This window comes from Apus apus, chromosome 1 (genome assembly GCF_020740795.1).
Source record: "Apus apus isolate bApuApu2 chromosome 1, bApuApu2.pri.cur, whole genome shotgun sequence".
Taxonomy (NCBI): domain Eukaryota; kingdom Metazoa; phylum Chordata; class Aves; order Apodiformes; family Apodidae; genus Apus; species Apus apus.
Genome location: NC_067282.1, coordinates 178,092,065 through 178,104,392, shown reverse-complemented (window position 1 = coordinate 178,104,392; position 12,328 = coordinate 178,092,065). Strand labels below are relative to the sequence as shown.

The 12,328-nt window shown below is 37.1% G+C and overlaps 1 protein-coding gene across 2 annotated transcripts in view; it reads right to left on the bottom strand.

Annotated features, from left to right (window-relative positions):
• The window catches only part of ZNF277 (zinc finger protein 277), a 51,639-nt gene that overhangs the window by 4,034 nt on the left and 35,277 nt on the right, over positions 1-12,328 (bottom strand). The window contains exons 6-8 of one of the 2 annotated variants that reach the window (XM_051626563.1): positions 11,554-11,664; positions 8,245-8,377; positions 189-256 (exon numbers count right to left, since the gene is read on the bottom strand). In XM_051626563.1, coding sequence (XP_051482523.1) covers positions 189-256; positions 8,245-8,377; positions 11,554-11,664 — 312 coding nt within the window. The remainder of the gene's footprint in view (positions 1-188; positions 257-8,244; positions 8,378-11,553; positions 11,665-12,328) is intronic. The other variant, XM_051626571.1, reaches the window with a different exon arrangement.

The following is a 12,328-nucleotide window of genomic DNA, read 5'->3' as shown; positions in this document are numbered from 1 at the left end:
GTGGTTGAAATATGAAATTTACAGCCCTCCTTGTGGAAAAGTGTCTTTCATGAGAACAATTTGGAGTTGATGTGACTGGCTTAAATGAATTTTAACTGTGTGCTAGCTATGCACAGCATTTTCCCCTAGCTGCTTTCAACAATAATGATCTTGCAAGTCTTCATAACGGGCACATAAGTTACTCTTACTCTTCTAGGTTATCTAGTAATTCCCGGTCATCTTCTGACTGCACTTCCTCCCAGGACTTTCCAAATTCCTGGGGAGAAAAATAAAAGAAAAAAAAAAATTCCTGATTTACATCACATTTAATATATCATCTGAATAAACATCTGGGAAGTCACAATAAACATCTTTTTTTGGATCACAATGGTATTTCTGTGAGTTAAAGTTAGTCATACCACACTGCTTGGTAATAATTTTTAAAATAACAATTAATTTTGTCTCTTAATGGGGCATTCTCCACCCTATGTCTGGGAAGAAGATGATTTGGCACACAGATCTCAAGAAACATGTCTGAGCTCTGTGTACAAATAGAGTGTTGCAACACTACTAAGGCGTTCCTGAGGTGGGTATGTTATCATTGTCTCGAGTTTGCCATCAATCCAATCTGACTACCTTGCTCTTCATGCAGCATGTGCTGCTTAAACAATTCAGATATCACACCTGAGACTTTAGCTGGTATAGTTACACCAGCCAGCATTCATACCTTGTACAAGGTTATGTCAGCAAAACAACATGGTGTACATCTAACTAGAGAGTACTCCAGGAAGGCAGTATGAGCCACAGCACAGACCTCTGAGCTAGACTCCAGTTTCTCTTCCATTCTGTTCTCAAACATACATGTAATCACATCTATTCATGGTGTCTGTTCTTCTTTTTACTATTTTGTTTAGTTTATTTATATCTTAAAGACCTTGAACACAAAGAATATCACAATACATTTGTGCAACATTCAGCACAAAGGGAAGCACTCCCAGCGTGACTGTGATATAAATAACAGGCAATAAAAAGCTGAAGTGCTCTACTGAAATACCAACAGTGATCTTTAGCTAGTGTTCTTCTTTTCTCTCATTCTTCCTACCTTTAAAAATAAACTAGAGCAAACTAAGCAGTAATCAAAATAGTATTTTTGAACTCAGACTTCTGATGGCTGTGAAGGATTCACAAAGATCATAGCTGACAATCTTGTCTCCATTAAAAAAAAAGGTAGCTAATAAAAAGATCACTTTCATTTATTTCATTCAGCTATTCCTTCTGATAAATACATTTAATAACATCTTTAGGAACAAGAGCTATTATTGTCTTTATGGTTGTTTGGAAAAAGAAGGAAAATATATCCATCACTGAACAATTTAATGAGAATTTTCAGAGCTGTTACTGTCTATCAGGTAAATGATAAACAAATGTCTCCAGGCAGCTCTAAACATAATGTCATCGTATATCACAGAAAGAAAATTCAGTAATTATTTCAGTGATGCTACATGGTGGTGTGTAAACTCTTCGAGTTATAGGGGGAGACTCATTAATGTCACCATTACTATGAGGTAACATGAAGCCATTAACACATCTCACCACATGTTCCCCCAGCTGCACACTAGTTTCCTACCGCTCTGCTAATGCTAACACCTTAATGAGAGGATAGCAGCACACAACCACTGCAAAATGAAGACAGATGCTCATAATTTTTCCCCTTACCAGCTTGAAGTATATGTGCACAAAAGAGCATGTTCACAACAGCAGCCAATATTAAGCTTCACCTTTTAATTAATGGTGAAAGGGGAAAACCAGGCACAAGCTTTGTTGCTGTTGCTGTTTCTGTATGGTGTTGCTGTGGGTAAGGCAGAGAAACACCTTTGTAAGAAGCCTCTGTTTCCCTCACCTATTTATATTCAGTGGAGAAAAAAAAAACAACAAAAAAGCAAAAAGCTAATAATGCCTTGAATCACTAGAAAATTGCTCAGCAAATGGATAACTAGCATGATGAAAGTGCCAAGAGACTGAAGCTGATCAACTGGGTTGGAAAGAGTTATTCAAAACATTCTTTAAGGTCTTTCTGTTTGGTTTTTTTTTGTTTTGTTTTAAATTTTCTTTTTTTAAAAAACACTATTCCAGTCCTACAGCTTGATGGGCATCTGGGATTAAGGGTGCCTTTGTTAGGTATTCAACTTCCCTTTCTCTTTCATCCAAGATGCAAGGGCTCCTAGCAATCATCTCTAGAGACTCGCAAGAAATTCTTAACAAAAACAGAAGAAAAACTAGACTTCGCATTGTTAATAGTTCAAATAGTAGCAAATGCATGATTAAAAAAACCCAAATCTCCAGGCCTTGATATACAACCAAGGAAAACCAACTTGAACATTCTTCCTCTGTACCTCACAGAGAGGAGGTTCTTACAGAAAAGTGAGGAGAGCATGCAAATGTGTGTGGTTTGATTGCCTTTTCCAGAATGACATCTATATGCACAGAGATTAACTGATTCACAGACAATATATCTTTTCACCTTGAGCACAGTTTTAAGGGTTCTACAGGAAGGTCTGCATGCTTCACTGAGGCAACATATCCCAACTTCAGAAGAAGTGCTGATATGGGAGAAACTAGAAACAACAGCTGGTATCTCAAGCAGTTTTCCCAAAAGAGCAGTTACTGAACTACATGCTCAGAAACTCCAAACAGATGCTGCTTTCCCCTGTAAATTTTCTTTCACCCTTCTTATCTGCATTACTGCAATTATCCAAATTGTTTTATATTGCTGCAGAACTTAAGAGATGTTTTATCACATAGAAGAGATCGTCTTACTGCAACAGTAGTTAAGACATCTTCGATGAATTCTAAGATTAAGTATTCTGCCACTTGGGGGATTTTATTAAGTCTTGAACTATCACCAATTGATGAAAGATTTTCCTTTACTATTTTACTAAATATACCCTGCCTATATAAAAAAAATGCTAAATCTAAATAGTAGGCCCTATAAGAAAAAATATCCCTCAAGCTCCCAACACGTAATAAAGATGATTCAGGGCTTGGCAGTAAGGAGAAAACATCTTTTTATCTTTGTGGAAAAGTAAAGGTTTTATGAAACAAGTTTTCTAGTAAGTAACAGGTACCATTTTCAGCTGTCTAGCTTTGTCATAAGCACATTCATTATAGTGATGTTACATTACTACAGGTATATGCCATTAGTCAATTTGGAAATCTGTGTTTATGACAAAGCTTACTCTGTATTTAAAGTGCTGCTGGTAACAAACTGGTGAACTCAGAAAGGCCCTGTCAGTCTGGATCCACCGCTGTTCCCTGGGCTGGGAATATAGCTTCCAGCAGGCACCACAGACAAAAGAGTTCTTTCCTCCCCATTTTTATTGACTCTTTGTGCAAGGTGAGTCATGGGGCGCCATGCCAACACAGGAACAGAAACAAGAAAATTAGGTTGGAAATTATTTTGGAGAAAAAAGTAGTAAGGTAACCTACATATGTATCTTGCATGTGTTGTTGCTCAGTTCTTCAACCCCTAGCGTGAGCTGGTCTTTTTCAATTTATACTTCAAGTCTTTCTGAACAGGATTGATGTCATCTTCAATACTTACACAGTGCTGACAAAAGATCTCCAAATTAATTGGAGAAGTGACCCCACTGCCTCTCCAGTCATCTGCATAATTGTAAAACTCCTTCTCTAATTTAATGTAAGTATCTGTGCTGGTTTGCTGGGATTTTTGGTAGTGGGGGAAGGGCCACAGGAGTGGCTCTGGTAAGAAGCTGAGAAGCTCCCCCTGCTCCAAAGCCAGCCAAGGAGCCATTAGAGGGACAATAGATGCGCCTCTGCGATTAACATACGAAAGAACTGATATAACACCTGAGCAGAGGAGCACTTAAAGAAAAAGAAGAGCTGTGCTGGTGCTGGTTGTTGGTGAGGAAGAAGGGGAAGAAGGTGCCCAAGCAGAAGTTTCCCTGCAACCCATGGCGAGATGGCAGCTGTCCCCCTGCATTCATGGAGAAACGTGATGGAACGTTCCTTGAATGTATCAGGAGGGGTGAACTTCAGCAGTGGACCTGGATTTTGTGGCCAGTGGATTTGCTGCCTGTGGACTCTGATTATGTAGCTTTGGAAGACCCTGGCACCAGGGGAGCTGGCTGTTCTCAAAGCAGCCGTGACTCTGTGAGAAGCCCAGGCTGGAGCAGCTCTGGACCTCGTTGGCAAGGATTAAAGAAGGAGAGGTTTGCGGAGGACTCTCTCCCATGGGAGGGACCCCGTGGGGAAGCAGGGAAGGACTGTAAGGAATCCTTCTTCCTGAGGAGGAAGGAGCAGCAAGAACCACCAGCCCATGAACTGACTCTAAACCCCATCCCCTGTCCCCCTGTGCTGCTGGGGGGAAGGAGGGAGAGAAACCGGGAACAAAGTGATTTGGGCCGGGGAAGAAGGGAGGGGTGGGGTAACATATGCAAGCCCTGCTCTTTGTGTTGTCTGTGTCCTGTGTGTGTTTGATTAGCGTGAAATTAAATTATTATTTTTTTTCCCCAAGTTGAGTCTGCTTTGCACCTTAATTGGTGAAGAACCCTCCTTGTCCTTTGTCTCAACCCATGAGCTTTGTCCTCCTCATCCCAGAGTGTGTGTGTGAGTGGGGGAGTTGAGTGAGCAGCCATGGGGCTGTTCCTTTGGTGTTGTGCTGGGTTCAAACCACGACATTATTGGAGAGCCAGCCAGGAGAGAGACAAGAAACCATAACAGTATCTAAGAATAAACTTTTGATACTTACCTATGAAAAAAATGTTACACATGACAAAAAACCTTTCATGCCTACTAAAGACCACGCATACTAGTCTTAACACTAAGCTGTAAGCAAAAGAGCATGTCAATAATATGGAGACAGACATATCAAAGCAGCTTGTAGGTCATGACAGAAGTCGTAAGAAGCCTCAAAATACTAAAATATTTCCAAATAATTTTGCACTCACATAGCTCATTGCTATCTATGGTGAACTGGAAATTTAGTGGGGGGAATTATCAACACGCAGACATAAAAGTGTACCTTAAATTATGAAAACAGACTCTCACAACTACACTAAAATCACAAGTGACACTAGAAGCAGAATGGAGGGAAAAGAAGAAAGCAGGCAAGCCTAGTGCTCTAAGTTAAACCAATGGGAGCTCTACCATCAGCTTAAAAACAGAAATAAGAATTGGCCAGAAGATCAAGATGCAATTCAGCAGTCTCAGGATAACTGAACAAAAAGACCTTAAAATGTCTCAGTTCAAAAGCCACAAAATAAAGGAACTGCCAGTTTCAGCTTAATACAACTATTTTACATGGTGCTTGGTGAAGGTAACATGTAATGGAAAATTATAAAGAAAGGGCAATAATGTCTATAAGATGGTTGTACTAAAGAACTATCCATTTAACTAGCTTAAGATCCATTAACTGATAGAAAAACTTTATGGTGCACATCCTAAAAGTAAAGTGGATAAGACTGTGATAATATTGATGTTTATAATTAGAAACCTACTTAGTCTTATAGTAAAGTCTCTTTATGATAGAAACAAACTGGATCAAACATGGGAAATAGAACTATCTTTGTTACTTTCTCAAAATTCAAAATTTCCCGTGAGAACATATATAAAATAGATAAATTTTATGCTGACATATTTAGGTCACAATGAATTCAGTAGTAAATTTTGAAACAGTACATCTGTCATTTTCAGGTAAGATTTCTAATCCATGTCTGCCTGTGAAATTGTGTAACTCCCCTGGATATTTAGAGCAACGCAAAGCAAAGCTCTTTTACTGACTGATTGAGAAGTCAGTAAAGCTTGATAGCACACATTAAAAGAAAACAAACCTCTAGTAAATTGTGAAGTGCTGGGGGAGAGGAAGCAAAATCACTACATCAAGTCATTACAGAAAGCAGACATCATGTAACATCTAGAATTCACTGAATACGGACTCAGCTAAAAAAATATATTCTATCATATTAATATAAACTACTGTAGACTAAATACGTGCAGTAAAGAATAATGTTACTTCTCCTTACATGTAAAGGCCAATCTGTTGAAGCCCTAGTGAACAAATTAAAGTACCTCCTTTTAAACTTCTTCTCCTTTGTATAAAAATAAAACGTTTTCCAAAGGGTACTTTGAAAGCACACGCTTTCTACTGTGTAGGAACTATCCTAAAGATTTTACGTTAATGAAAAATTTTGTCTTATGCAACATTAGCGTGCAAATACACTTTTTATAACAAACTATTTTATAAGTGTTTAAGACAGAGCTTTTAGTCTGTTTTTAATTCTTTATTCAAAAAAATCCTCTCTTTAAAGAGGAAATGTCAGAAGTTCTGACATGGATATAGTTTGAGGGATCAGAAAGACTGAGTAGAAACAGCCCACTGGGTAGAATATAGTGTAAGACAACTGAAAATATGTGGAAAGCAAACATGGCTGTAGAAGAGCAAATAGAGCCAACAAAGAAATGACCCAGAAGAAGCACTGGCAGCACATTGGTACAGACCTTGCACATGCAGAACCCCCTGCCCAATTTTAAACATTTTGGTGGTTTGACATATCTCATTTGAATTATATTTACCATTCTCTGTCTGTAATAGCAAGGACTGAAATATACATCTCTAAGTGAAGCTGCTAAGTGATTCATACCTGAATTGGTTCAGGCTGGCATAAGAAGTTACTCTGCAAAGTTCTGCCCAGAATGCCAGTAATAACTAAAGAGGACCAAGGCACTGACTTGAGCACTGTCCTGTGACTGCCCACACTGTTTAGCAGTTTCCATGCTCCATGGTCATACCAACAGCACGACCCAGACAATGCTGGACATGGTTTAGGGAGTGTAGAGGTCATGGATCATTCTCAGCAGACAGCAGGGGCAAGGCCACCAGTTTTGAAGCAGCTACACTCAGTGACAAAAGAGGCTAGGTATATGAGTATTAGTCTTGGTGTTATATTTATCTTGGCATATTGTGCTTATTATCATGACTGAGCCACTGTGTCTGCAGTGATGCTATAACCTCCCTGCATTTCTCTAAAAGTTCTTAAGAAATATCACATGGTTCTCTGTGCTTCCAGGCAGTCAACTAGCTCAGTCTCCTGATTAAAGCTGGAACAGATTAAAATCTGAACAATGAATGCAAATTAGAGACAAAGGTAATTTTAAAAGGATGCCATGTTCTGAAAACATAAAAATACCTGCAGGACTAGCAGAAAAAAATGAAACTATTAAAATAACTTAAAGCAATTACATTACATTCAAGTCTGTCAACTTGCAAGGAAGAAGTGAATGCTCAGTTCTGTTGAGAAGCTGAAACCATCTACCCTGCAGAACTTCACAACTTTCTCCCCACTGTACAGAAAGTATAGGTCAGTTTTTAAAGCAGTGATACCTGAATATCTAGAAAAGAAAATACAGACCTCAGGTCATTGATCTTTGGAGGGGAAGTATACAAGATCACAGTGGGAATTCACTCCATCTTGGGTAGAAGGGACTTGTCAGAGCATTAAACATACAACTTTTTGTTCTTAGTAGTAGAGTAAAACCCAGGGAGAGAAATTAAAGAGCAGGTAAAACAACACAGGATGCCTATTTATAATCTGGATATTAACACATGTAGATGGCACGAAGACTAGTTCAGGTAAAATATAGTTAATTTTGGCACAGAATGTAGCAGCTTTTCAAGTAGCTCCTATATTTGTGAGTTGAAGACAGTAAGTGCAAAACAGCTACACACATATGCATACACACTACCAAAGGTCTGAGATAAAGAATATTAATGCCTACCAATGTACACATACCTGGAGGCTAAAACCACTTTTTTTTTCATCTATGTATCCTTCATTTTCCTCATCTTTGCATTCAGTTTATACACTGTAGTGCACTTCCACCTTAAGGTTTTAGAAAACAAGCTCAAAGCCAATAGCAATCAAGTCAGACTTCCATGTACTTCATTACTTTATCTCATTTTCTCTTCTAGTTATTCAGGCAGAGACTGAGCACTGATGACATGATGATTAGTGTCTCTTCAAGCTGCCTTCTTGCATCTCTCAAAATCAATTCTCAAGAACAAATGTTTACTAATCCTTAGTTTAACAATTATCCAGAATATCATACCACAAATGAGCGTATTTCTTAAGAGTCCTTCACTCAATTTTTGACCTTTGTCCTAATTGCTGGTTTGGAATTACTCACTTTTAACAAGATATTGTCTGTATCTCTTCAGTAAATTTACTAATTATTCATAGAACCACTTACCAAGTAATTAATGATATAAAATTTGTCATATTCTTTGTTTTTGGCATTGATTCGGCGATGCTGCTTCTTTCTCATGTGATCTTTAAGTGTGTTTTTGTCTCTGAAGACTTTTTCACAGTATAAACACTGCAATCTAAGATACAAAGGTAAACAGACCAACATATTAAAAGGAAAATAGCACAAGATAATATCCTTAAAATAGCTGTAGATATACACAGTGAGATCAATCCTAAGTATGTGAGAGCAAGCAAAATAAAAATAAAGTTTATCTGAAAAAAAAAAAAAAGTACAGGACAATTTTAGATCACAGTTGAGTCAATCAAACACAGAGATGACAAAAATGACATTAAATGAAAATACAGATAATAAGAAAGTTTGCTGTTTGCTGCTCATGCAAAGTGGGAGAAAAGTCTGATTGCCCAAAATTTTCCTACTAGGGGCATGGAAGCACTGCTGATTGGTCAGCATATGAACTTGTAACTTAGTATGCACTTACACTGGTACCCAACCCATAAATAACTGATTCTTTTAATTTAAAGTGAAAAAACCAAAATGTGAATCTGCTATATATGTATTTAAAAACAATTTAAATCAGCTAAACAGAAAGTTTTATACTTCTAGCTCAACAGGGAGGCTAAGTGAAAGTTTGCCAGAGTGAAAAATGGGTTTTGAAATCCTGAGAAATCAAATTCAACACAGTAATTAATATACACATACACCTATATATAATAATTAATGTATACACATATGTACATACGTATATAAAAATGAATTATTATATATATGCAGACATTACTTGAGAGGTGAAAACATTCATTACCAGATAAGAATTTTACCACAGTATGTCTTCCAGAGCAATTCAAAGAGAACAGAAGTACACACGCTGTCTTAAATTCTCTACTACAAGCATTATAAAATAATTTTTTGTTATTTATCTCTCCACTACAGGGTAGAGAACTAACACCTCAACTAACACCTGCAAGTTGAGCCTATAAAGCATTGTCACATATCTTGACTCAGACAGTAATGAGAACAGTAATCTGCATGTCAGCCCAAATGGGTGATTCTCCCTGAAATAGACAGTCATGTTTTTTCTGGCAGAGACTTAGCAGAAACCTGAGCTTACAGCAACATATTTGTTTAATGGATGCAGGTCTTGAGACTCTAGCTCGCCAAGGTGCTAAAACATTTTGATGGCTTACATGCCCTATCAAGATGGAGAGAGTTTCCTGAGCTGTTTGAAAAATTATCTCAGAAGGGTGATGGGGAAACCCCTTAAAAAATAAATTCTCAAGAAACAAAACTCTGCACCTGTGGCATTGTATCTTTGTATTGGAGATGCTGGCTAGCAGGAAAAAAAATGATGGATAGAAAAAATGACAGCTCTTAAAGACACAAAAAAATACTAATATTATAAAAAAATGCAGGGCTCTGAATTAAAATGACCACTTTTTTTTTTTTTTTTTTTTTTTTTTTTTTTTTTTTTTTTTTTTTCCCCTCACAGGTGAAAGCCTGCTTGAGTGTGTATAGTCAGGAAGAATTTTAACAGTGTCTGGTCTTCCCGTGATTTCCCCGGGGTTTAGAGTATAGATATTTTCTTATTCAAGTGTTTGTCCCTACAAAACCCATTAATATCATGCTTAGAAGGTCTGTACATACACCATGAAAACCCTCATACTCTTTCAGCAAAGGTTGCACCCAGATTCCTCTCATCTTGTGTGTGTGGAGCATCAATTTAGGATTCGCAGTATCGTTTTGCCTTCCAAGACCTGTTGTAACATTTAGGCTTACTGTTGAGGAAATGTTGAGTTTTCCTTGTGCTTTCAGCCTCAGTATCTAAATATTGCCTTGTTGGTTAATCTTAAGTTCAACATCAGAATATGTCTATGAATTTAAATATCTGCTTTGCTCCACCTGGTAACAGCAAAGCGTTTGCTCTACTTGTGAAAGACATTTCCAGGAAGCATATGTAATACTTTTCCTCAGCATACACAATGTAGTCATGATATTTGCCTGAAATAAGACTTTTCTCCTCCTAATAATACTTCTAGGTACTATTCTACTAGCATAGTTATTAAGTCTGTTCTCAGCATTAGGAGGAGTGGCCTTTCACTACTTTGGAAGCAATTTCAGCATGTGTATTAACTACAGTGAGGATTGGCTTTGAGAAACCTCCATTTAAACAAACCCCCCAGGTTATAACTTAATAGTAAAGCTGCAATTTATCAGTGAGCAAGGTAACTCAGTGCATTAGGCAATACCAATGATAACATAAAAGGCATGCTTAATACATATAAATTTCTGGAAAAGTGTAACCTGTATCTATTTGACTGCATATTCATTGTCAAGCCAAAGACAAAATTAGTGAGCACTGCTGGCTTTTGCATCCCTAGAATTTCCTTTTTTTTTTTTTTTTTTTTCCTCAGATGTACAAACTAATGGATCCTAAGTTTACTTGGAAGGATATTTAATCTAATTTCCATATCCCTGTTTTCACAAATTTCAGTGTTCTGTGGCTTTTCATAACTAAGCCAAAGATTTAGACAGATTTCTCCTACTGTCTTAATTACAGATTGTATTAAAATCTAATATACTTGTTAAAGCTACAGTTTCACTCTTAAGGAAGTACATTTTCTGCTAGAGTCCAATTTATATTTGCTGCATACTTCATATTGTTCCACTTACGAGATCCATAAAGGGCACTTAGATACTTGTAAAAGAAACTCAAAGTGAAGAGTTCCTGCTCTTTGCTACCCAAGTTCTTCTTCCAAGTTCCATTTTAACTTCATCAGCCATCTCAGCTTTACATGTTTCTGAGGCAGCATATATACTGGCTTTCTCCTTCTGCTCTGGGATGTAGTAGCCTTGTAAGCAGCAGGGCATGGAAAGACCAAACATCCCACATTATCAATACACAGAGAAGCAAATGAAGACTGGCATAAGAGCTTTGTGTTCAGTGATTAAAAAGATGTTTACCAAAAGGATTTTTATAATGAGAAACAAGAACATTAACAGTCATGAGAAAAAGGGATGTGCTATTACTGATGTCAGTGGAAACTGTACAATGCATAACAACTGCAGCACTGCATGACTCCATTTCTCCAGCAAACACATACTACAAATTGTTATGAATTAGCTCTCAATTAGTCAACAAAAAGCCTTCTAAGAGCACTCACAATAAACTTACAATTTCTCTTTGCTTCTTCTTAACTAACCATGAATGTTGAATTTTCACCCGGCTTATTTCCTTAAAAGAAATACGACCTAAGTCCATTAAATAAAAAAACAACAAAAAAAAAAACTACTTGCTTGTCGAGCTTCTCCTGTAATACAGCCAGAAATTCACAGCAATTCACAATGTTATCTGGCAGCCCAATGTTAAAAGCATGCTCTCTTGCCATATGATTGAGAAGGACAGACCTACAAAAGGCATTCAAAAAGAACATTACATATTTTTTAACACATATGAAAACTATTCAATTAGTGACTCGAAATACACCGATTGCTCTAAAAATACAATAAAGCCAACAGTAAATAAATAACAGCTACTGCCACTGCTAGTAATAAAGAATGCAACTTCATTGAAATTGGAATCTTTCAGTTTCAGCCCTGCTGAACATTCAGTAACATTTCAACTGCTTAATCTGCATGCACGAAACATAATCTTTTAAACAAAAATTACAATTTAGTTTATTTTGATCCTCACTGTTAGTAAGGCTCATTTATTAACTTGAATAAGCAAATCACATGTTTTAAACAACCATCTTGAGAAACATTCTAAAAAGCTATTTGTCAGTTTTCTCTATGCTGGTTAACAAAGCAGAAATTCTTCAGTGTGATATGCATTTATATCAATATTGGTTCAGTAATATAGCTGACACAGCACTAGCAACACAAACAGCACTCAAAAATATGCATGAACAAACCTAATGGATGTTTAAGTAAGTTAATTTTCTAGCAGAGGTATAGTGGTAAATTCCTTCAGTGCTTAACATCTCTATATGCCTCAACTTCTGAACGTAAGAACAAAAGAAACATCCAAGTGTTAAATCTGGTGAGCCTTGCTTTTACCACGTGCAGGCAC